Source organism: Malus sylvestris, chromosome 5 (assembly GCF_916048215.2).
Source record: "Malus sylvestris chromosome 5, drMalSylv7.2, whole genome shotgun sequence".
In the NCBI taxonomy this organism is placed as follows: Eukaryota; Viridiplantae; Streptophyta; class Magnoliopsida; order Rosales; family Rosaceae; genus Malus; species Malus sylvestris.
In genome coordinates, this window is record NC_062264.1 from 43,409,346 (window position 1) to 43,435,181 (window position 25,836).

At 37.2% G+C, this 25,836-nt stretch overlaps 5 protein-coding genes across 8 annotated transcripts; 3 read left to right on the plus strand and 2 right to left on the minus strand.

The window, feature by feature from the left end:
• Positions 1–2,264: 2,264 nt before the first annotated feature.
• Positions 2,265–4,637, plus strand: LOC126622376 (E3 ubiquitin-protein ligase RMA1H1-like). The gene is made up of 2 exons (XM_050291098.1): positions 2,265–2,456; positions 3,739–4,637. Exon 2 carries the CDS (start codon positions 3,774–3,776, stop codon positions 4,500–4,502), a length of 729 nt encoding a protein of 242 aa, XP_050147055.1. The 5' UTR covers positions 2,265–2,456; positions 3,739–3,773; the 3' UTR covers positions 4,503–4,637.
• Positions 4,638–12,879: 8,242 nt separating this feature from the next.
• Positions 12,880–15,689, plus strand: LOC126622379 (heat stress transcription factor B-2a-like). Its single transcript, XM_050291102.1, has 2 exons — positions 12,880–13,260; positions 15,061–15,689. The coding sequence occupies exons 1-2, from the start codon at positions 13,024–13,026 to the stop codon at positions 15,394–15,396; spliced, it is 573 nt and encodes a 190-aa protein (XP_050147059.1). The 5' UTR covers positions 12,880–13,023; the 3' UTR covers positions 15,397–15,689.
• A 245-nt stretch (positions 15,690–15,934) lies between these two features.
• LOC126622366 (pentatricopeptide repeat-containing protein At4g21705, mitochondrial-like) lies at positions 15,935–18,086 on the plus strand. 3 transcript variants are annotated; one of them, XM_050291085.1, is made up of 2 exons: positions 15,935–16,265; positions 16,473–18,086. In XM_050291085.1, exons 1-2 carry the CDS (start codon positions 16,023–16,025, stop codon positions 17,715–17,717), a joined length of 1,488 nt encoding a protein of 495 aa, XP_050147042.1. In that variant the 5' UTR covers positions 15,935–16,022; the 3' UTR covers positions 17,718–18,086. The 3 variants fall into 3 exon arrangements, with proteins under 3 accessions (XP_050147042.1, XP_050147043.1, XP_050147044.1); XM_050291086.1 differs by having other exon boundaries at positions 16,120–16,265; positions 16,466–18,086; XM_050291087.1 differs by having other exon boundaries at positions 16,126–16,265; positions 16,453–18,086.
• A 66-nt stretch (positions 18,087–18,152) lies between these two features.
• LOC126622367 (monothiol glutaredoxin-S17-like) lies at positions 18,153–20,682 on the minus strand. The gene is made up of 3 exons (XM_050291088.1): positions 20,433–20,682; positions 20,248–20,322; positions 18,153–19,578 (listed from the first exon to the last, which is right to left on the minus strand). Exons 1-3 carry the CDS (start codon positions 20,601–20,603, stop codon positions 18,346–18,348), a joined length of 1,479 nt encoding a protein of 492 aa, XP_050147045.1. The 5' UTR covers positions 20,604–20,682; the 3' UTR covers positions 18,153–18,345.
• A 558-nt stretch (positions 20,683–21,240) lies between these two features.
• On the minus strand, positions 21,241–25,630 carry LOC126622364 (putative nuclear RNA export factor SDE5). 2 transcript variants are annotated; one of them, XM_050291084.1, is made up of 12 exons: positions 25,612–25,630; positions 24,544–25,144; positions 23,974–23,999; positions 23,689–23,766; positions 23,227–23,291; positions 22,874–23,136; positions 22,558–22,640; positions 22,378–22,434; positions 22,094–22,161; positions 21,866–21,972; positions 21,693–21,766; positions 21,241–21,618 (listed from the first exon to the last, which is right to left on the minus strand). In XM_050291084.1, the coding sequence occupies exons 2-12, from the start codon at positions 25,106–25,108 to the stop codon at positions 21,499–21,501; spliced, it is 1,506 nt and encodes a 501-aa protein (XP_050147041.1). In that variant the 5' UTR covers positions 25,109–25,144; positions 25,612–25,630; the 3' UTR covers positions 21,241–21,498. The 2 variants fall into 2 exon arrangements, with proteins under 2 accessions (XP_050147041.1, XP_050147040.1); XM_050291083.1 differs by lacking the exon at positions 25,612–25,630 and adding an exon at positions 25,466–25,483.
• Between the last annotated feature and the right edge of the window lie 206 nt (positions 25,631–25,836).

The window sequence follows — 25,836 nt, forward strand, 5'->3', positions numbered from 1 at the left end:
ACTTCTTACACACCCCTTGTTAATTTCTATCTGTTTATTTTATTCAATTCATCTAATCCGACGATCGAAAATTAAAAGAGTGTGTGAAAAATAAAATAGGATGTGTGAATATCACACATCTTTAATTCTTTTTTCCCTTTCTATCTTATATTCTTTTTCGTTGAGTTTGTTTTCATGTCTCCATCGTTGGTACTTCTGCTTTCTCTAATTAGGTATCAATGGTACATGGATGGCTAGAAGTTTCCTAATACGGGCTAGGTTCCTCCTCCTTTTGCTTTATACGAAATTGCAAATGAAGAGTAACTATTCTATAACTGTACAATGACCTAACTCCGACATGTAGGGGTGGATTTTTTTGCCAAATTGCCGTGCCAACCGAATTGCCAACCGTGCCATACCGATTTTGTGCCAAATTTTTTGTACCAATCGGTAATGGTACGGTATTGTACCGTACCGAAATTTCATGGTACGGTATTGGTAATGGATACCATTATCATGGTATTACCGTACCATACCGAAAATACAATATAATTTATAATTTATATAATACATAATTATATAACACATATTTATAATATTCCAATAATTTGAAAATAAAACCCTACTTATATTAGCATTGTTGTTGGTGACTTTGATCTTTTAAAATTGTGGAAATCAAACACAAAAGAGTTCCTAATTCTTTCACAAATAGCCAAAATATCTTTGTAACCCCCACTTCTACTGTTGCTTGTGAAAATGCATTTAGTCTAGGGAGGAGGGTTGTGAACCCTTTTAGGGTATCCTTGACTCCTAAAATAATTGAGGCACTAGTGTGTACTAGTGGTTGGCTTAGGGCAGGTGAAGTAAACTTCTACAAGGACCAACGGAAGATATGCTTCAATTTTACAAGGAAATAGAAGAAGAGAAAACAAGAAATATATGCTTTAATTTTTTTAGTAAATTTGTTATTAAATGGTTTTCAACTTTAATTCTTCTTGCTACTAATTAATATGTTTTCTTTGTTTGTAATGTAAGCTTGACACAAACTCAATCTTCTACAAGTTCAATGCCTCCTCCAAAAGCTTCGACATCTCAAGCTTGAATAACTGATCAATGAATTCTCATTTTTGAAGTTTACTTCCAATTTTCATTTGGTTTGAAACTTTAATTTCTATTTGGATTGTTAACTTCTATTTGTTTTGGTTCATAACTTTTATTTGGATTGTAAACTTAATTTTCATGATGAATTTTGATGCTTCATTTGAATTATTATGTGTGTAAATTGTGGATGATGAATAATAGATGAATTTAATCTATAATGTATGAGATAAAGGTACAAAAAAAAAAAGTTTTGCCCTTGAATTGGGTTAAAAAAACAAAAACATATTTTGTCCCAAAACAAAATGGCAATTACCATTGTCATACCATGCCAACCAAACTTTTGGCAATACCGAACTTCGGTATACCGAAAGTTTGGTACGGTAATGGTAATAAATTTTACCAAACCGAAAGTTTGGTACGGTAATTGGTACAAAGGTTTTGGTACGGTAACCGTACCGAATCCACCCCTACCGACATGTACTCCAAAGTCTTTATCATCTTTGTTGTTTTATTTTTTTTTTTGGAACAAGTGATGTTATCTACATTAAGAGGAGATGATGAGTATAGTTTCACAATGAATTAACAATAATGTGATACAAATTCGCACTTGACGAGAATCGACTTAAGAAAAAACCTATATCCAATTAAGAAAAACTCTATAGAAATTCTTTTAATTTGGACGGTTGGTATAACGGACTTGGATTGTCTGCCCTCCTAGTTGTGGTGCCTTCCATGCCTTCCTATTTTGTGCGATCACGGTTAAACCACGTCAATATTTTATATTAATTTTTTAATAAGATAATAAGACAAAAAATAATTAAAATATAAAATATTAACGTGGCTTAACCGTGACCGCACAAAATAGGAGGGCATGAAAGGGCACCACAACTAGGAAGGCAGACAATCCTTCTCCTGTTATAACACACGAACGGTTGGATTACATACAACACAAGAATATCTGTGTTTTACCAACTTCTTATCCACAAAAAAAAAAAAAAAGAGTCCAACTTATACTAGTCCACATTTACCAATATGTTGACCCCGAAAATCGAGCGTGGATTTTTATTTACCAATCCGCATTTACCGAAATATTATCCAAGGACAAAATTTTATGTATACCAAGAAAAATTTATAAAATCTGGAGTCACGCGCGCGTCAAGCAGTGGAAGGTGGCACTTGCCTATAAAAGCAAGACGAACGGCACGCCCGACCCCGTCCTCCTGTCCAACGCCCTCTGTCTCTCTGCTAAAAATAGCCATTAAAGCTCGAAGAGCTAATTTTCCAAGATACCCAGAAAAAAGATTGAAGCTTTGAAGGAAGGATAGTAGTAAGACTGAAAGCACTTTCTGTGCCGAACTTCTGCGTTTCTCTTCACGGTAGGCCTGTAATTTTTGTTTTTTTTTTTACTGTTTTTTCTTTTTTGGGTGCATTTGTTCTTGAAGTTCACCTTGGTTCTCTGTTGAGCTGAAAAAACTTGAAGGGGACGTTGAAATGGTAGTGAAATTTGTGGGTTTTGGGTTTTGTGGAGGATGTTTGTGTGGTTTGATTTGTTGAGCCGCAGATCTAGCTTTGTTTCTGTTTGCAAGTTTGTCAATGTTTGGATTTTTGGGCTTGTTTGGTTGCTGGGAAAGTGGTTTGGGGAAAGAGAAAAGGGAAATGCTTGGGAAGTTTGTTTGTTTTAGAAACAATTCTCAAGCATTTGCCTTTATCACAACACAAAAATGGTGTCTTTTTTTCTTGTGGGGATGTGGATAAGGTGCCATAGTATTGAATGCTTGGTTTACATTGATCTGATACTAGGTTGTAGGCCAAGAGATGTGAGGCTTCTGGGGTTTTCTTTGACTCAATCCTGTTCAATTCCACGATAGGTTTGTGAGATATGGTTTCTAAGCGCATGTTAAGGTTGATAAAACTGTTTAGGAGCATGTAGGTATGCATCTTCGTCTTTTCAGGGTTTATATTTTGTTATGTATCGGAATTTTATTATGATTTGCTTTGACTGTTGTACTTCACCTCATGCTGGAGGGGTTTCCCACAACTTTGAGGGTGGTAGTGAGATGTATAGGCTTGAACAAGGTTGATCAGCTAAGTGTGATATGCCTTGAATCGCGGTTGGTTGAATCCCTTATTTCAGATCTGTGTCTACTATGGAGCTGGGGTGAGAGAAAAACCGGAAAATATTGTTGATTTTTGTGTTGTTCTTGATGGAGGGTTTGGGGTTGGTTCAGTTTCCTCGTCAGTAGCCATTGTTTTTCTTTCGCTGTTCTATAGTAATTTAGATTGCTCTGTTGAAGTTGAGGAATTCTTGCCGTTAATTGTGTTGTTGGATCTCAACTCCAACATAACTGTTTGTGTACAACAGTTTCCGGTGGTACCTGTTACATAAGCCTATATGATTAGGAAGCAAAGCCTAAATTGGCAGAAAACTACGTCCAAGGTGCTACGAGCGGGTGCTATTTGTAGTTACTGTTGTATCTGAATTGGTTTCATTTGTCTCTCACAACGTGATCATGCATACTATTCTTTCTTGCAAGCAGTTGTCTTGTCTTCCATTTGTTAGATTTTCTTTGTGATTGTTTTGCAAGGTAAAACATCAGATGAGGGAGCTTCAGAAAACTCTTTTTACTAAACTGGTTTCATTTGTCTTATCTTTTGCAGTATTGGTGAAAAAAACAAATTAGAAGAACCGAAAAATGGCGTTGCAGCAATTCTTTGCACACGAATGCAAATCCATCGCCGGAGAAACAACAGAATCAGAAAATTCCAAAGGTGGCTTTGACTGCAACATCTGCTTAGACTTTGCACACGAGCCAGTGGTCACCTTCTGTGGCCATCTATATTGCTGGCCTTGCATTTACAAATGGCTTCACGTTCAGAGTGCGTCCCTTGCCTCCGATGAGCGCCCTCAGTGCCCTGTTTGCAAGGGTGATATATCACACACTACCATGGTCCCACTTTACGGCCGGGGCCTAGCAACTTCTGAACCTGAGCTTGAAGGAAAGGTGGCACTCTACAGGGGAATGGTAATACCTCCCAGACCATCAGCATGCGATGCGCAAGCTCTCATATCTAGCACCTCTCAGACGGTCCAGCAACTCCCGTATCGTAACCCTTATCAGAACCAACAGTATAACCCTCATCCATACAGCAGTTTCGGGGAACATTCTTCCTCGCCGCTGCTTGACCTCGGAGGCACTGCAGTGGCAGGTATCCACCATCCAGCGGTTGGGGTGTTTGGGGAAATGGTTTATTCAAGGGTGTTCGGAAACTCGCAGAGCGTATATGGGTATCCCAATTCGTATCACCTAACCGGAAGTAGTACTCCGAGGCTGAGGAGGCATGAGATGCAGGCAGACAAGTCACTAAACAGAATATCTATTTTCCTCTTCTGTTGCTTGCTTTTGTGCCTTCTTGTCTTCTGAAGTTTAGAGATTTGGTCATTCTATTTCTGCTGCCATTTTGTATACTGTATAATTAACGCTTGGGAACATAGATAGATGAAATTAGATGTGAAATATATGAGGTAATGGTAATCCTATAGATTTTATTCAGAATCATCCTTAATTTTGGTTTTATCGTTGTCTTTTTTTACGTCACGGATTCGAGAAAAACGTGGATGTCACCGAAGATACATCCTTATCCGCCTCAGGAGATGCGCCCCCTATAGACAGATGGGGATACATCCCCCAGTGATACGTAAGAATCTCTCTGTTGGTACCAAAGAAAAAGACGGGCATCCAAGATTGCTATTTTAAGTGCGTCTAGGCAAAAATTAGAGATTACGTTAACGTATGACCAATATTACGGAATATAGGAAATTTCATTTTCAAATCAAAGTATAATTAATTAAATTAAAGAGGAACTTAAAAGCTGGTTTTAATAAGTGCTTTTGGGAGGGAGGCGGGTCCATACTAAATAGCCAACAATTATTTTAGCGGGAAAATGATCATCGTCGGATTCTTTTTTTAGAGATCTTGTAATCGTATCCGTTCATCGTATACGATGAACGGACATAATTTCTGACTGCATGATATACGATGAACGGACATAATTGCGGGATCTCTATGATCCCTAAGAAAAAAATCTAGCGAGAATCCTTTTCCTTCACAGTGGGTCTCTTTTAAGCCAACTTGGTCACATGCCGTGCAGGCTTACAGCTAGAAATTATAGAGATTTTATTCAGAAGTATCCTCAATTTTGGTTTTATCATTGTCTTTTTAAACATCGCTGGTTTGAGAAAAACACAGGTGTCACTGAAGATATATCCTCATCCGCCGTATAGACAAATGGGGATACATCCCCCAGTGATACGTAAGAATCTCTCCGTTGGTAGAAAAGAAAAAATGGAGGCATCCAATATTTTGCTATTTTAAGTGCGTCTTGGCAAAAATTAGAGATCACATTAATGTATGACAAACGTTATTCAATAATCTTAGGAAAATTCATTTTCAAATCAAATTATAATTAAATAAAGATGTACTTAAAAGCTGGTTTTAATAAGTGCTTTTGGGAGGTAGGCGGGTCCATACTAAGTCCCAATTACAATAACAAATCAGCCCTAAATAGCCAACAATTATTTCACTGTGGGTCTCTTTTAAGCCAACTTGGTCAATGGTCACATATAATGCAGGCTTACAGCTAGAAATTCTATCCCCGGTTGTAACAAGAGGCCAAGCCTATGAGGTTTTTTTCAAAAGTGCTTTTACCAATCCAGTCAGCCAGACAACCTCTATATATTGCTTTTGGTGAGTCCTGACACATTTTAATGATTGATTCCATTTTTTGGTGTGTTCACCAATAAGAACGGGGGAGATTGGGGTGGGTGGTGGTAGTGGAGCCAGAAACTAAGGAGAATTCAATAGTAAGATAGGGGAATAAGAAATGAATCACTGCTCGAGTGATTAACCGGGATTGCAGTCTGACATGAATACACAAATATTTAGTTCAAACTACAAAATGTGAATTGTATGCACATCTGTCTATAAAATGAGAAATGTATGCACGTATTTCAATTTTTGGTAAGAAAAAATGACTTCTTACGTGTACTATGTCTACTCACTTGTCGTATTTTCGCGGCACCCTTATATAAGTTGTTTCATGCATGATTGACGATGGGTGCATGCATTTCACCCCATAAGTTATTCCATCAACCTCAATTCGGCAGGTGGTCATGAAAGTCCTGGCAATTGGTTCACCTATTCCCATCCACTTGCCCGCTGAAATGAACAACAACATTGATTTGGTTATATTCAACCTAGAAACATTAATTTGAATCATCTTTAGACCTCACTGTCTGGAGCTCAAAGACTAGGAAATATAGACAGTTTCAAAGAGAGAGAGAGATCCAAGCCCTTGGTTTGTGTGAGGTTGACCAGCGGAATGAGTTTATGATAATCGTCAAATTCAATTTAAACGGTCAAAATTTACTGGTCCTTAGATTCCATACTGAAACTTAGAGAGGATCTCAACTCCAAAAACATCATCTTCAACATTATTTTTTATTACCAATCCCTAATCAAAAGTTGTTGGCCAAACCAAGAAACTTTTTGCGTCACTAACCACAATGTCCAAAACAAATTGACTCTTATGTTGCTACAACAAAATAGTTGATTTACTCTTAACATCGAGAAATTTCTACGATGTAACTAAAGTATACATAATGCATAACAAGAGAAATATTAACAAAAGAATAAACAACCGATTATATGTCAGAACTTCTCATAATTTTAAATCCAAGAATCTTATATGATCCTCAACCGAAAGGGCTTGTAACTTTGTGATGATGAAATTAGATCGTGGTGGACACAGAGATCCGTGGTTGAATGTGCATCCCCAAATGTGTCTAGTGTGATGATAACGTCGGTGTGGTGGTGTCTGTCGTCAATTTGGGCACCCAAAACCCAACTTTGAATCATCCCTTGGCATAAAACGTTAACTTTACACATCCCATTTGATTTGATATTGCAATCTTTACTTGATGCCAATGTGGGGTAGTGAGTGATATGCATCGATAAGGGTTGTCTATTTGATTTGCTTGTCAGCTGCCATTTGTTTTAGGTCCACTTAAGTTTGTCGTTTTACACTACATTGCATCAATTATTAGATATTTGACCTAATGATCTGTCGTGTTTTAACATATGTTGTGTTATGTTATAATATCATGCAAAATTATTCCGCTCAACTTAAACTCTATCCATGGACTCATGCCAGAATGTATAAAAGTATACCCATTTGTAAGTTATGTGGATGCATCATATCGTGCTTCACCTACTTACCTATTAAGTGTTTAAGCCCAATATATTTATTTGTACTACTAAGACATGTGGTTTAGGTCCACTTATTTTTGTTGTTTAACATTCAAGCGTTTAATGTCGTAAACATGTCATGTTCGTATTATGTTAAGAGCACTACATGCGCATCAAATATGGAAACTACTAGACTTGACAACATGTCATGTTCGTATTATGTCATTGTACTACATGATATGTGTTTATATCCATTTAACATTTGACTGCATCAAATAGTAAATCTTTCCAGTATCGTTTTAAAATTGCAAAGTGCCATTTTCATGTCGTATGAGATTATATTTAACTACTCTCATGAACTTAACTTATCTAAACATATAAATATAAATCATTCACTATTTATTTTTTTGACAAACTATAGAATAATTTGGTGAAAAAACAAATGCTCTTAAGCAACAGATACATCGTCTTTTTTCACCCGTTTACCAATAGGATTTAGCCATAATAAATTATTATTTACGACATGTGTTTAGGTCCACTTATTTATTGTGTCGCTTGACATTCTGAACTAATAAGGATATCAAAAATTAGAGTGGGCCTCTTATAATTATACCAGCGTTTGAAAATCACAACATATTTAAGACCGGCCCACTCAACCACCTTGAAATTTATGTCCTTTTATTGGTCAATGAGATTTATGTTATATTATTAAGCTGAAAGAGTTATAGACCTGAATCCCAATTTTCTTTCCATTTCATTTTTATTTTTTTTATAGGACTAGCTGGTGGCTTTGTCACGACAGTCTATTCTTTCGAGGGCCAAAAAGACTCACAAAGTCATATCAGCATATCCAACTATTCATATCAAGCTTTTGTACTTGTCTACAACAATTGATTCATCCCGTGACGGTTTCTTTCAATTTCATTGAATGATATTAATAAGCTATTGTACGCTTGTACTTAACAACCGTCTACATTAAGAAAGATGTTTTAATTATACTTGTCTACAAGTTAATAATTATTTGTATGGCCAAGCGATGGTCAAGACTCAAAATTGCCTTGGAAATAATTTCGCAAAAGAATTGTTATTGACTCCACAGTAATTTTTTCTCTTTAAAAAAGGGAAACATCTTGTCGCTTCATCACGATAGTTCACTTTTTTTAGACCGGAAAGACTCACAAAGATATACCAGCATATCAAACTCTTCATATCAAGCTAGTGTGTGATTTATTTATTAGCCCCATGAATCAAACTCAAAATGTACGGTATGAAATACAAATCCAAAATAGGAAAACTAATGAAAAGGATTTGAAAACTTTGAGTTTTAACGATAAGGACATAATAAAGGGTAAAGTGAATAGTACAATAATTGACTTTTTAGTATAAAAATATGGTTTTTCGTTAAAGTAAACAGTATCGGAAGTTTTTTATTAAAGTTCTCATCTAAAATTTGTTCCCCATGACTTAACCGTCCTGTGGTGGTTACACTCCACAGTAGTTAACTTGAAAAAAGTAGTCTCGAGTGACAGTCCGTCGAACAAGGGACAGCGGCTGGGTGGTGAGTGGGCCTATTGGCCCAGAAAGAGAGTATGAGAGAGATGGGCCTCAGTATGCTTATTCTAATGGTAGTAAAAGGAGGGTGAGGCCCATATATGGTCGTAATTTATGGACATGGATTATCTCACGATCCAATTGTCTTAATTCTAGGGATCAATGAAGCTAGACCATTGAAATTTGATCCAACGGCTACAAATAGGGGCTCATTATAAAAGTTATAATAACTTTAACCGTTTGATCAAATTTTAATGATCTAGATTTATTGATCCCTAGGATTAGGACAATTGGATCCGAAGATGATCCATGTCCGTAATTTATATGCTTTTTCTAATGCAAATCAAAATGTACATTTAACTTATAAATCTAAACGTGAGCTGTAAGATTATTTAACTTTACGAAATCTAACGGCTCTTTCCGATAAGTAAGTTAACCGCGCACTTCTAATGTACATTAGAAAAAATTCATTAGTTTTTGCAGCATCCATATATCTGGTACGTTTTGTTTAATGATTAAGCTTTGTTTGGCATACTGTATTGAAAAATATTGAGACTAAGTCCAGTTACGTGTCGTAGATTATATGATCCAAAAACAAAAACTCACATAGATTTCACTTTTGGAATGTTCAATGACTTTTTTAAGCACCATCCGTTTTTTAATGGGAATTTTTAACGAAACACTTCCGGTACTGTTCATTTTTAACGAAAAATCACATTTTTACCTTTCTCTAGTACTATTCACTATACATTTATTTGTCATTTTTCATTAAACCTAAAGTTTTTTTGAACTTTTAATTAGGTTTTTTTTTTTTTTTTTTTTTAATTTGAAACACATGACCAATATTCCACGCAGAATTGCTCACTCAAATATTATAAACAAATGCTGATTAGTTAAAACAATCATAGTAAAAACACTAAATACCACCCATTGTAAGTGAGAGGTTTTAGGTTTGATTCTCACCAAAAATCACATTATTGTTAGCCCATTGTGATGCTAAACCCCCATCTCCCTTAATATAATCTATATAGATAATATCTTTTGTTTAAAAAATTTAAAAAAAAACACTAAACATACAATTTTTATAACTCATTCCATGTCATTGTCCATAGCTTTCCATGAACTTATGTTTGATACAAGCAATAATAAGAAAGGTGGATCCGATGATGAAACCTCGAAGATAAACGCTCTTAACTCAACAATTTTCAGCTAAGGTTGGAATCAGATTAAAAAAAAGAAAGAAAGTAGAATTTAAGTTCAAGTCTCAATATGTATCTCCCCTGGTGTTACTGGTTTTTTTGTACCCTAGACTAACCTTAAGGCATTTTAACCAAAATGGTCAATGAAATTTGCATAACTCTTCACTTTGATCCCTAAGATTTGAAATCAATATAAGTGGTCCTTGAGTTTGTCAACCACCAATCATTTTGGTTATTTCATGAAAAATTATTTTAAATAAGGATCAAAATAACAGAAATACTCTATTATAAAACAATGTCACAATGATTTGACAAAAATTCAAGGTATTTTTGTCATTTTATTATCATTAATGGAGATTTTCATAGAATGACTAAAATGATTGATGGTGGACAAAACTTAGGAACCACTTATATCGATTTCAAATCTCAAGACCAAAGTGAAAATTTATGCCAATCTTAAGAACTATTTTGACTAAAAAACCCTAACCTTAATTCATCAAAGCCTACTATATTAGTCTTTGGTTTTATATTGTAATTTTTAGAAAAGGATCCTCTTCGGATCCTTTTTGTGGGGATTCGAAGGATCAATCAATCACAACTGTTCATCGTACATCGTGAAATTTAAAATTATTTTTGATCGTATGATGTACGATAAACGGCCAGGATTGATAGATGCCCCGAATCCCCACATAGAAGATCTGGAGAGGATCATTTTCCGTACTTTTTGATATGCTAATCTCATGACTGTGTAGGAACCCGGCTTCTCTGCTCTCCCAGTTCTCATACACTCCCATCCCCTTTTATTTTGTGCGGTCACGGTTAATCAACGTGAATATTTTATATTGATTTTTTTTATAAAGATAATAAGACAAAAAATAATAATGATATAAAATGTTGACGTTACTTAATTGTGACCTCACAAATAGAAGGGGATGAGAATTGGAAGGGCAGAGAAGCGAAGTCCGTCTGTAAGCTGTTTAAAGCACTGTATCTGATTTCTTCAATCAATACCACTTTAATATAATAAAGTAGATTAAAATATCGTTTTTACATATAGAAAAATTTAAAGAAGTACTAAGAGGACTCTTAAGAGATCCTCTCCGAATCTCTCCTTCCAAAGATCAAGGATCAAGTGATTCGGACCTTTAAAAATTTGATCAAATGACAAAAAATTATTATAGCTTTTAAAAGTTTTTACTAATTTCTCTATTTTTAGCCCTTAGATCAAATTTTAAATGTCTGGATCACTTGATCCTTGGGTTTTGAAAGGAGAGATTTGAAGAGGATCTCTTTCTATCTTTTTAAAAGTAAAATTTTACGTACTCTCTTTTACTTTATGTTTTTTACACAATGTTTTATAATATTAGCATAAAATTGATGTTAAACTGTGAGGGAACAGAGAGTTCATGAAAAGTCCAACTTTTGGGAGAGTTCCCTCATTTCTAAAAAATGTATTCAAATCAAAATTTTTTGCACACGACTCTCAAGTGATAATAATGTTTACCACCTTATTTATTATCTTTGAAAGAGTTTAAATTTCGTGAACTACGTAATACATAGATCTCGAAATTATCCTAGAAATCTTTAAATCGTCTTCGTTCATCGTATATCGTACAGTCAGAAATCATTTTAAATACTTTTATTTAAAATTAAATATGAATAATATCTGATAAAAACTGATAATACTATGTATAATAAACAAACACGATTTAAAGATCTCGAAGATCCCCACAAAAAGATCGATAAAAGATCCTCATTCGCAAAAATACACCTGAAACTCTGCCAGATTGTTCCAAAAATGGGTCAGAGTTCGCGGCCTTTCGGTTATCCTTGCAATGTTTGAATAACTTGGGGTAGGTGGGGTGGCGGGGTTACCATCGGGGTGACCGATGAGTACACAATCATTCAGTGCACCCAAAACCCTAAAATTTCCTCTTTTATTTCTCCCAAGGATTTTCTATACACCACTACTTGAGTTTTTATTATAAACGAGTCTTATGGTCATTACCTAATTGGATTTTCAAGTATTGTGTACTAATTTAGATGTTTAGTCAAGTAAATTAGTAGAAATTTTGTTTGACCATATAAACTATATTTCTATTAATCTAAAATTAAAGAAATTATCTTATTTTTTGAAATATCAAGATCATTCTCAATTTCAATTGTAACAGCAATTAGGGGTATATGTAAATCCCAGAACATAAATTGTTACACAATATTATCTAATTGAGGATCTTATCTGTATATGATGCCCATTAAATAAATTATAGGAAAAGATGTGTTGACGACAATAACATCCCGACTTCATATTGCTTGTTGTGGTAAGAGAACTAGAATAAACAGTACAACAACAACAAAATGCAAGATTATTTACTTCACAACGCTTTGACATCCACACCAAATAGTACTAAATTGTTTTATGATGTTCTAAATCCAAGTCTTGTACCGGTTTAACTGGCAAACTGCGCAGTCTAACCCTTAGAACATATACTATAGTACCATATACGAGAATAACTCCCAAATGGGCGAGGTAAATTTATTGTAATACGTTGTTGTATCCTTGCTAGTATTTCTCTTTCTAACCTACAATTACGAGTACAATTTTTTTTAATCCGCCACTTGTCATTGTCCCACATGAGAAAAATGAATTTATATGCCTCCATCTACTTTTGTTACATAAAAAAAAAAAATTGCTAAATTGGGCTTTTTGGGGAAGTTGCATGAACTTGAGAAACTTAAAGAAAGAGCAAAGAATTTATCCCAAAAAAAAAAAAAAAAAAAAAAGAAAGAGCAAAGAAAAAGAAAGCTAAAAGGAAGCAGTCCACGTTCCACGCCATTAGCTAGTAGTTTCCAAAAGCTCATGGCATAAATAAGAGGCTGGCAGAGTGTAGAATATTTTAGGAACTCTCTGGAAACAAAAGTTTCAAAAGCTAGCTAGCCAGCCATACATGGCTGAAACTTCTTCCCGAACAAGAAGCGCCGCCCCGTTTCTGTCGAAGACGTTCGATCTGCTAGAAGAACAAGATGTCGGAGGAGATGATGGTGGGAAGAGGAATACTGTGTCATGGAATGTAGAGGGCACTGGATTTATAGTATGGTCTCCTGCTGATTTCTCAGAGCTCCTGTTGCCTAAATATTTCAAGCACAACAATTTCTCCAGCTTCATTCGCCAACTTAACACCTATGTGAGTCGCCCACCCTTATCTTTTTATTTCAACCATTTCCGTCTATCAGATTTGAACTCAGTACTTCGTCTATTTGCTTTAATTATACAAAGAATGTATATACATGGAAAATTATATCTATGTTATATATTTAAGGTTTAGAAAGCTTTTAGAAAATTTATTTATTTTTTTTGGTTATTTCTGATCACTTGATCAAGAACCCAGTATTTCATAGATAAAAGAAAAAACATCTAGGGTTTGAACCATCACTACCAGAAATATCATTTGACCGATGAACGGTATTTTGTTGGGCAAACAACCTTTACCCGCCGGAATACTAACGTTTGTCGATCAGCAAAAAGGGTCAATGTTTTGATTTCTGCAGAGGTTTTTGCATTCATTGATCTACTCGTTCAAAGCATTGAGTGATCTACTCATTCAAAGATTTCATGGATTGAAGACGATGGTTATCTTTGTTGCGTATACCTCTCTCCCTGTACAACAGTAGTCAACGAGAATATATAAACTATTGTGAAAGTCAAAAACTTGTGAGAGTTTTAATTGGTCAAAATAATCACACTCCAGACTGCAATAGTTTTGAGTTACGTGAACAATAATAAAGCATAAACTTCTACCCACCATGAGAAAAACCTGGTGCAACTGCATATTTACTCTCATATGTTTTTTTTAAGACATTTTAGCTAAACTAGTCTCTGAAATTACATAAAGATTTGACTTCCATAAAAGTGGTATTTATGTTTGTCCACGGTCAATCATTTTAATTATTTAACAAAGATTTTTCATAAAGTGGACAAACTTAGAGACCACTTCTTCGATTTTAAATCTCAATGATCAAAATAAGAAGTTATGTAAAGTTAAGGTACTATTTTAGCTAAAAAGTCTTTTTAAATCTCTTGTTACTTAATTCGATGTGACGTGAGAGAGGCAAAATAAAAATTTTCCCTAGAATCCCCAAGATAGATCCATTTGATTAATTAGGAAGCATTAGCAGCAATGGTCAAATTTGGTTTTGGAATAAACAAGTGTAGTCGTGGTAGGTACCCTTTGTCCTTTTGCACGAATAATTTTGTCTAAAATACCATACTCCCAAAAGAAAATTGTTTTCTTAATCGAATGACAAGGATTTTAGTAAATTTTGTTGTGCGTCTAGTCAAAGCACTTGTGTATGTTTTTTATGGGGTAGAGATCCTCTTTGACTTGTGTATGTTTTTTTATTGGGAAGAGGATCTCTTCCATCAAAACTCACTAATCAATTAATTCGAATTTTTGAAATTTGATTAAATGATTACAAATAAGAGGCATTTAAAAAAGTTATAATAATTTTAAGTTGTTAGATCAAATTTCAAAGGTCCAGATTAATTGATTGGTGAGATTTGGTGAAAGAGATCTGAAAAGGATCTCTTCCCTTTTTTATTTAGCATCTCAAATATGCGAGAAATTTTTTCAGTATGCTGAAAACACGACTTGATACACTAAGTATTACTACTGATTGGAAATTTTGTTTTTTCAAGTTTTCAACCAATTATATTATTACACTTAATGTACCAGGTCGTGTTTTTGACGCACTAAAATGTCTCTCCCAATATGCCCTTAATCCCATTTGGATGCGCTACATATATCAAGGTTTTCTTCTCTTTTATCTCATAACTCGGACGGGTTACAGTACACTCAACCCTAGGGTTGGTTTGTATTCGCTTATGAGCAAAAGCACTTCCTATAAAAGCATTTCCGATCATGCATTACATTATTCAAAAGTTTGGCAATTCAATTTGTGATTCTAACCCTCAAACCCAAAAGCAGGGATTCAAGAAAACATCACCAAAACTGTGGGAATTTAAGCACGAAAAGTTCCAAAAGGGCTGCAGGCACATGCTAGTTGAGATCACCAGGAAGAAATGCGAACCAAGTGCTTTTCCAGCGTATCTGAAGGCTTCAGAAGAGAGTGAGAGCACAAGCACTGCACTGGCAGCAGCAGAAGAAAACAATTGCCTGCTATTAATGGAGGAGAATAAGAACCTGAGAAAACAGCAGTTGGAGCTGCAGGTGCAAATAGCTCAGTTCAAAACCCTGGAAAATAAGCTGTTGGATTGCGTAGCCCAGTACATGGATGACCATCGGAACAAAGCTCGATGCTGATTGTTACCATAACTGTTGATTTGGTCGACACAAATTGGTTAGGTTTTAAGGGATCTGTATCTTGGATCTTGGGTATCATATAAACATGCTGCCTTTTTTCTGCAGTGTTTGTTAGCTTTTGGTGTCAGGGTTTTGTAATTAGGAAAATAATCATCAAGCGGAACCGAATTCACGAGAAACTTTTTGATGTGATGGTCACAATGCTACGTTAAGTTACTAATCTTGTAATATGTCATGTGACATCATTTCATCGTACAAACGTTATAGCACTGATTGAAATTGTTCATATTTTACATCATTATCTAAAGATCATTTCCAGGCAGATCTTTCAAATTGAAGGCCGTTTAATCATCCATGTGAATCAAATAAATTAAAGACTAATTATGACAATACTACACATTTTCATAACTGTTAATTTGTTCGACATATATAAATGATTAAACGGTTTTCAAATCAAATGAATTTTTTACAGAGAGATTGTATTTAGATGATACGGTAATGAAGATGAATTTTTACTAAAAAGGCCCAATTTCAGAAACATTAGGCCCCTTTCCTCCAAGAGCCCCCCTTCATTTTTATTTCTCTGGTTCTTCTCCCCCAACTCCAAAAACCCTAAACCCCAAATCATGGTTCCGAAGCTCTTCGCCAGAACCCTAATCCGAAATGCGATGGCGAGCAGGTCCTACTACACGAGCAGGACCAAGAAGCCGACCCTCTACAACAAAATCAGCCCGCTCGGAAACCCTAGCTTGAATGTGGTTCCAGAGCTCGACGACTGGGTCTACAATGGCAACAAAGTCCGAGTCGCCGAGCTTCAGCGCATCATTCACGACCTCCGAAAGCGGAAACGCTTCTCCCAAGCCCTCCAGGTTTCCATCTTTCTCTCTTCCCTTGCAATTTGTGTTATCCCCTGTTTGGTTGCTCAGAAAATTGAAAGAAGCATCAAAGTAATTAAATTTTAGTTAAAGAAAGTGAGCAAAAGAGGGAATTAGGATTTTTGTTAGTTAATGTGCTTGTTTGTATCAAAAGTAATTGGAAATTCCTCTGCTTTCGTAGTAACGTGTTACAGGTTGCAGATTTCAGAGTGGATGAATCAGAAGGGGGTATGCATATTTTCGCCGGTTGAGCATGCCGTGCAGCTGGATTTGATTGGGAAGGTACGCGGGTTTGATTCCGCAGAAGAATATTTCAATAATTTGAGGGACGAAGATAAGAACATCAAGACGTATGGTGCTCTTTTGAATTGCTATGTCCGGCAGCGCCAAGTGGATAAGTCCCTCGCTCATTTGCGCAAAATGAAGGGGATGGGATTTGTTTCCTCGCCTCTTACTTACAACGACATCATGTGTTTGTATACGAATGTTGGCCAGCACGAGAAGGTCCCGGGCGTTCTTGCTGAGATGAAGGAGAACAATGTCCCTCCGGACAACTTCAGCTATAGAATCTGCATCAATTCGTATGGCGTGAGGTCTGATCTTGAAGGAATGGAAAAGGTTTTTAAAGAGATGGAAAGCCAGCCTCGCATTGTCATGGACTGGAACACGTATGCTGTCGTTGCCAATTTCTATGTTAAACAAGGCCAAACCGATAAGGCAATGAATGCTTTGAAGAGGTCGGAAGAGAGGCTGGATAACAAAGACGGACTTGGCTACAATCATCTGATTTCGCTGTATGCGAGTATGGGAAGTAAGGGCGAAGTTTTGAGGTTATGGGGTGTTGAGAAGAGCGCTTGTAAGAGATGCATAAACAGGGATTATATGGGCATGTTGGTGTCTCTGGTGAGGCTCGGTGAGCTCAATGAAGCTGAGAAGGTGATGGAGGAGTGGGAATTGTCTGGAAACTGTTATGATTTTCGGGTGCCACAAACTGTCATTACAGGCTACACCGTAAAGGGATTGTATGAGAGAGCTGAAGCTCTGCTTGAAGACTTGATGGAGAAGGGAAAGGCAACCACAGCGAGAAGTTGGGAAACAGTGGCGGCGGGGTATGTGAATAAGGGTGAGATGAAGAAGGCTTTTAAGTGCTTGAAGGTGGCCCTCCGTCTGTCTTCCGAGAAAAGATGGAAGCCGAACCTCGGAGTAGTGACACTGACAACCTTATTGAGTTGGCTTGGTGACGAAGGCAGTGCTGAAGATGCGGAAGCTTTTGTTGGGGCATTGAGGAAAGTCATCCCGGTGAACAAGCACATGTATCATGCTTTGTTAAAGGCATATGTAAGAGAGGGTAAAGAAGTGAATAGTGTTTTGGATCGAATGAAAGCTGATAAAATAGACGGCGATGGCGAAGAGACGGAGAAAATCCTCGCCATGAGAGAAAACTAGTTTCTACAGAAGCATATTTCAATGGCAATGGCGATGGCGATGGTGAAGAAATTATTATCCCAAGACAAGTACGAAGCCACCGTCTCCCTCTGCCCATTGTCCCCAGTTTCAACGGTGACAACAAGAGAACATCTCCGGTACAGATTTTCACCGATTAGAACATCTCTGGAAGCTTTGGGGCGTAGTGAAAGTTCTGCGAAAATAGATTTTATGACGGTTTCTGTGGAGTTTCACACAATCGATTAAAAACCGTAGAACAATTTCTGTGAAAAACGCAGTTGTTGAGATTTCGTAATATTTTTTGCGTGTGCTGTGACATTGTTATAACCCATGAAAGCAATGAATATGTTTACAAATTGAAGGATGTCATTCGAACCGGTCTACCTTTTTTCAGCTATTGGATTGAATAAATCAACAAAAAAATACGTGACAAAATTAAGCAGAAGCGCAAACGGTACTGAAAAATTACTTCCTCCAACAATTATTTCGACCAGATGATTACACAAGAAAACGTATATGAAAGTGTATGGTAAGAAAGCACCTCAAGCAAACTGGAATGTGTCTAATGTCAGCAGACACTTCATCAGATTAGGATAACCACGATTGTTTGATAAAACGAGACTGCGCTTCACTCTGTAAGGGTAGATTTAAGCTCTCCGTTGCTTTTCAGCTCCATCACGATATCACAACCTCCGATCAGCTCACCTTTGTAATAGAGCTGAGGAAAGGTTGGCCAGTTCGAGAAGACTTTAAGCCCCTGCCTCACATCCTCGTCGGATAAAATATCAAAGGACCCAAAACTCACACCCTCTTCTCTAAGGGCATTCACGACCTTGGAACTAAAACCGCATCTGGGAGCATCGGGTGTGCCCTTGATGAAGACCATCACTTGTGAAGAAGTAATCAATTTCTTTAAACGATCTTCAAGAGTATCTTTTGGAACAATCCTTTTCTCTGCCAAAACCTTCTTGAGCTCCCCATTCCTTTGCATCTCCAATACAATATCTGATCCACCAATAAGTTCACCTTTGATGTATAGTTGAGGATAACTGGACCAGTTTGAATAAACTTTGAGCCCTTGACGGACTTCATCATCAGAGAGAATATCAAAACTCTCAAAGTCCACCTTTTCTTGCACAAGGATGTCGACCACCTTTCGGCTGAAACCACACTTTGGTTCATCTGGTTTTCCCTTCATAAACAGCACAACAGGGCTTTTATTAATCAGGCTTTCGAGTCGAGAGTTAAGAGTTTCACTCACACCAGTAGATGCTGAGAATCCACCCTTTCCACTTCCAGCTTCAGTTACTTTTGCCCCAGCAGAATCAGTAGTATCAATTCCATGGTCTCTGAAAACTTCCTTTAATTCACCACTCTCATGCATTGAAATTGCTATGTCACACCCACCAAGAAGCTCCCCTTTGCAGTAAAGCTGCGGAAACGTTGGCCAGTTAGAAAACTTCTTCAACCCCTCTCTGACTTCACTGTCTGAAAGAATATCGAAACTTCCGAATTTGACCTTCTCTTCCTTCAAAATGTCCACAACTTTTTGGCTAAATCCACATTGGGGTGCCTCAGGGCTTCCTTTCATGAAAAGCATGACTGGATTAGAGTCAATCAGCTGCTGCAACCGCCTTTTCAAGGCATCAGCAGGAACATTTTGTTTTTGAACTTTCACCTGGGAAGAACCATTTTCTCTTGCTAACTCTTGGACTGTTTCAAGTATGGTCGGTCCAGCAGCCATCCCAAGGCTGGCAGGAGCAGCAGGTTCTCCAGGGTTAACTGATCCAGCAACCCTAGCAACTTTATTGGCCAAACTGGATGGATCTGCCCCTTCTAACGTATCAGCAACCTTTCCATCCTGGAAAATGAAAGCACAAATAGAAAATGACGAAGAGAAGGAAAATAGACTGAAGAGTAGGAGAACCCAAGCCAATGACGAAATTAATTACAAAAGTTTATTAAAAGCAATCATATAGAATTATCTCCCCCAATTCAAACTTAACAAGCTTTACCACTTATCCGATTAGAGTGAGTATCTTCCAAACTCGTGAATCATAAATCATCCTAAACCATCTAAAATTCTATTGCATCTCATTCTTTGGGGCGGATAGTCATTCGTACTGATAAGGCGTAACATAAGGCTTCTTTCAATATCCGATATTCACATCACAATCCATGTCACCATTCACAGATCCTAGTCCTTCTCCAGTCACTCAAACGAACAAAGTGTTCCAATTGAATCTCCACCACCCCTCTTTTAAATTTTGAGTTTGCCATCATAATCGAAGACAATTAGTACTCAATTCTCATTCGAAACAATCATACTGCTGCTAGTATTATATAATCGACAATAACAGTAAACCCCAAGACTCAAATTTAAATCACCTGCAAACCGAAAACAATTGGACGGTAAACCCCGCATTCACACAACCTGATTAACCAAATGCAAAACTCTCTTCTCGAATTTGAAATCGAACTGGCAGCATCAAAATCACCAAGAAAAAATGTATAAACCCAATAAGCATACCTTCACAAAGGCGAAAAACGGCACAGCGGAAACCGAATAGGCCTCGGATATCTCCGGCTGCTCCTCAGCTTCAACCTACAAATTACAAACAATAGTAGATTCAAAGTTAAACTAAAAATATATATCTACACACACACAGAAAACAGAAAGAGCAAACGACTTCAGAGAAGAGAATGAAACGTTACCCTTAAGAAATGGGCCTGCGGGAAATCAGCGGAGAGGTGGGCGAAGACCTCGTCCATGTGCTTGGAAGCCTCACACCACGACGCCCAGAAGTGCAGAACCACCGGCGAGCCGCCGTGGACCAAGCTATCGAGCTCCTTTTGCGACTGCACATCCTTCACTGAGCCACCCATGGAGAACGGAGTCTTCTGAATTCGGAAACCCACAACCAAAAGCGAGAGAGACAGACGAGAGAGGGTGGGTTTCGAAGCTGCTTATATTATATATGCGACTCTGAACGGTAGGATTTGACTTTAATGAAATTCTACGGTTAAGATTATGTGACTTGTGATTTAATCTCAACCACATAATTTTATTAAATTTCAAATTTTAAACTGATCAAATGTTAATAGGTAGGGTGGTGAGCAAAAATGTACCATACTTGTATCGTCAAGCCTTGAATATCATTTGATGAGTTTAAATTTCAAAATATGTGTAATGAATTGATATAAATTTCAAATGTAAATAGGTAGGGCTATGAGCAAAAATGCACCATAATTGCATCGTCAAAGCCTTGAATTTTATTAGAAAGTAAGGGCTAGTTCGGTTATGTATTTTTGGAACGTTTGAGGGGAAAAAAGTAACCATTGTGACAATTAAACAAGTGTCCTTGCAATGCTTGACGCATAACATGTTACGTTGTCAGATTAGAAAGAAAAACGATATACATGGTTAAGTTTTTACTTGAATGCTTGGTGCAAATTCACAACCTAACAAGTCTAGCAAGACAGCATTATCCGTATGACAAGAAAGATAAAAGATGTACCAAGATTTTCAACCAAAAGAAGAAATAAACTTTAGTTCAAAGCCATTACAATGCAAATGCCTGTTCTTTTTTCTTTGGTAATTGAAGAGTTTCATTACTCAAAGAAAGTAGACCTCATAAATTGGAACAAAAATCAACTCCAACTCTTTTCAAATCTTAAATCACATTTCCCAAAAGTTCATTACTCTCTCCTTCAACGATTTGATTGTCGATCATCCCTAAATCTCAATCTCATAAGCACCTTTTCGAGAAAGCACTTTATTTCACTTCTTCTTGACAAAAGTTACTTGTCTCCGATTAACACTGTCTAAGTGGATTAGTATTGTTCCAGCATTTTCTCCTTCGGTCCACTTAATCGATTCTTCCTGCAGTAGCTTCAAAATCTGCGTCGATTTAAAATACAACAGTCAAGTAATTGTTTAAACAGATGCACCAAGTAGTTATGACCCAGTCTTACCAATGATCGTCTTCGAGACCCCTTTGAGATATCTTCCTCTTTTGTATCACATATGACCTTAAGAAACTTGATTGCTGACTCGAAGATAACACAAAATTTCAGTAAAACACAAAATTTCAGTAAACATGAAACAAAATCGTAAGCAAAATAGGAACACGAGAACGATTACTTACATGAGATACCAGAAAATGAGGAAATTTGACACTTCAAAAGACGTATTGCCTCCTTGGCACCGCATTCTTGCACGTCAAGCACTATTTCACCTTGTGTCTCAACATTTCTGACGAGGAAACAAAAAATGATGATAATTAGCATTGTCGGACCCTATACACTGCCAGTAACAAATTTGCACAAAGAGTCAAAGCACACACCACAGAACTTTCAATAAAACGGATGCTAACCTAGGTTTAAGAATCATTTCATTCGACTTCTCCTCTACTTCACACGCCTTTTCGAGGAAAAAACGTCCCTGTGGTAGCACAATAGAAGTTATAAATTCATTTTGTCAAGGCAAATATTACCACGCCAATACACCTTGTTCAATTTTTGAAGCATGTAAAAGCTATATGCAACAGTCGGAAGATGTTGTCTTGTTTGTCAGGGAATCTTGTTTTTTCTTTTATTTGCTTGAAAAAAAATATAATTCATATCCCATCACTTCATAACAGAAAGACAGAAACCTTACTTGTTCTAGAAGTTTGTAAGCTTGATCACGATCCTTCTTAGCAAATGCGGCTACAGCCTACCAAAAGAGTTGATATCCTTACTCGATAGTGTGAAATTTTAAGGCTACTAAGAGACACTACCCTCCATGTTTTATATATCAAATAATTGCACATAAGATAAGGCATAAAAAGTTACATACAGCCTGGTAATAGTCGTTCATCGTACTCCGATACTCCTTCCAAGACTTACGGAGACCCTGGTAGCTATCTTCGTCATCTGCGTCTGCAATTCTAGCACACTTTAATCATGAAGGAAAATACAAGACATAAACATAAATTTGACAGGGAAATTGACTTGAGCAACCACACATGGAATTTAGCTACTGCCTTAATAGGTCTGTCTTTAGGATTAATCTGGATTTCATAGGAATTGAATAAATTCCTAAGGCCACCATTCCCTCCACAAAGGGTATTAGGGAAATGAAGTTTCTCCCATATAGAGAAAAGGGTGCATACCATCCTCGACATGATGCTGTTGATACACAACAGCTGACTTGTACTCTGAAGTGAAATCTTGCGGAGGTTCAGCAACTAGGTGTCCATATGCTCCATATCTACTCCCTGCCTTTATTTTACTTCTTGGTTGCTCCACTGGTGTCTCCGCGGTTCCCTCAGAAGCACCAAACAGGGAAGCCAGAATATCCTTCGGGATATCATTTCTCTCCTTTTGCTGTTCAGTAACTTCTGCTCCATTTGTATTTGAAGCCCTATCTCTGTTACTGCATGAGACGAGCATAGACATGTCAGAGTGATTGATATAATAAACTAGGAACTAATGAACTATAACTAAAGTATTGAAGAAGCAATACCCTTCGGTGTAGTTTTTGGATTTTCTGTCGGAGGATACTTTATATTTCAGGGACAAATCTGCAGACTGGACAATAATCTCAAATAAGACGGCAAGGGAGATAAATACCAAAGTAGAATTTACTAAGCATGCTGGAACAATTTCATGGACTAGATCTTACTGTACCTAAAGCCTAAATGCTACACAAAATGCCCTGTCCCCCAAAACTATGACAAAACAATAAGAAACTTTTACTTTCAAATATCGATTACAAGAGCTGTACAAAACTGCATGAATGCATCCTTGAATTAATTTATGCACTTCCGTAGAGCGTGAGCTCTCTTCGTATTACCTCCTTACATGAAATTAAGATTGAATTTACTTTTCTGAAGAACTGATTCGAATATGCATCAGTGATGCAGTTTGACATGTTATTGGTATAAATCAGAAAGCACACAAATCCCGTTTTGGAAGTGTTACTAACCTTCTCACTGGATTTTCCAACAAGTTCGTTCCTTTTTTCGGAAGTCAATGCTGGCAGATTAATCAGTTTTTCCATGCTCTGAACGGTATTAAAAGGAAAATGTTATTGCTTAGAAGTACTCTGGCTATACATACCTTTTCAATGTGTAGCATATGAAAGATAATTGTATAACATTAGAAAATTGGAAAATTTTATTGCACATACATCTTATAGTAACGAAAAGGCTACAAAAATTGTAAAGAGACTATCTTTCAGGTTTCGATAAGTAAAGAGGGTTTAGTGTACCTTTTCCATATCATATCCGCAACTATCTGCATGTCCAAGTAAACCAGGATTAGTGTTCACATATCAAGGTCATTGATCAAACAATTCTTAAACACCACATTAACATCCATGAAATGAAATCAAAATAGTCATCTTAAATCTACAACCATCAAACAGACTGCAATCAAAACATTCAACACTCAATTCATCTTGTCTCAAAAGTCAAAATTTCAAATGCCTCAAGCATTAAGTTTTCTTTCCGTAAATTATGGTATAATCATACATTGCGCCAACCTAATCATTATCCTACTTTTATTTTCGTCTTCCTTCTCTAGACCAACTCACTCTTGCCCTCTAATCTTCAATTTTCTTTCTTCCCAATCTTCTCTCCCAACTCCGATAACCAAGAGTGTGCACAGTACTTCAACTGAGTGAGTGCGTGCCTAACCACATTATGCTAGACAAAATTTGAATCATCCTTGACAAGTTCAACAATCACAAATACAAACACTTCATGTAAATATATAAACCAAAGAACAACGCAATTCGAAATGGATGAAACAGATAACTAATAAAAGAGCAAAACTTTACCAAGAACTTGTCGAATCCGATCCCTCTCTAGCTTGAACCCAACTCCAAGCATACTGAACAGAAAATCCTCCATGTCCTGGTGGAGCCGATCATCCTTTGAAGAACTAGACTCATCGTTTTCGACCCAAATTTCTGACATTGGCAACACACTGGAGTTCAGCTTCAACGGCTTGGTTGCTTCACTAGACCCATTTGCCGGTGTCCGCGACGTTTTCTTAACATAATGCTTCCCAATAATGTTCGAGACGCTGCCAGCTGAAACCGGCCGATATTTCGGCTTTGAAGCTCCGGGATTCCCGTTCCCATTCATATTCCCATTCCCATTCCCGTTTGCCTGATACGGCGGCTTCTTATAGATACCATTGACAGGTAATCTGGAAGTTTCTCCGCCATCGGGTGCAGAGAGAGCCAGAGCTTCGGCGGCGTCCTCAGCATTCTTCCCCGCCTTGCAATACGCAGAAGCGATTTGATCGAGAGAAAACGCGGGCCCGAACGCCTCCAGCAAACCCCTCAGCGCCATCTCGTCGGTGACAATCGACGCGCCGTTCGAACCAGAGGCCTCCATTTTCCCAGAAACTCGACGGATAACAAGAAAAGAATTCTGAGGAAGACGAAGAGAGTGACACTGATTAGAACAGCAGAGATGAATTTTTCCCAAAAAAAATTCTGGGTTCGAATCAGAAATGCAAATCAACCAAACCCAATTGAACGATAACAAAAAATAACACAAATTGATCAGAATTTTGGAATCGGAGACTCAAAGTTCGAAGCTTTTGGCACTCAAAGACGCTGTTTTATTGAAAACTCTAACAGCAGTGAGAGATTGGATCGAATAGTTTGGAAAAAATCTGAACGCGAAACCCAAAAGAAAGGGGTTTTGGAGACGAAGATGGTGCGAGAGCGAGAGTGTTGTGATACTTACACAACTAATTCACGAGCGAGTTATGAGAGTGAGAGGATTGAAGAATATTTTGCATAAATAAACAAACCAAAAAAGTAAACTAAAAAACCAAAAACCAAAGAAACAGACGAAAGCAGCATGCTTTTGGCGCCTTCGCTGTTGCTTACTCGCTTTCTCCCTTCCAAAGCACGTTCCTTCCGAGGGAAGTTGTCGAGTGATTGATTGGTCAAGTCAAGTGTTTTAAGTACTGATGGGTTCTTGCCTACCTGGCTAATTACCAACCAAAAATACATGGATTTGGTTCACTAAATTGGAATTGGATCCTCTCCGGGGCAACCCCTCGGATTCTGACCGGTGTTAGTGGATTATTAAATTTTTATTCAACAGGCACA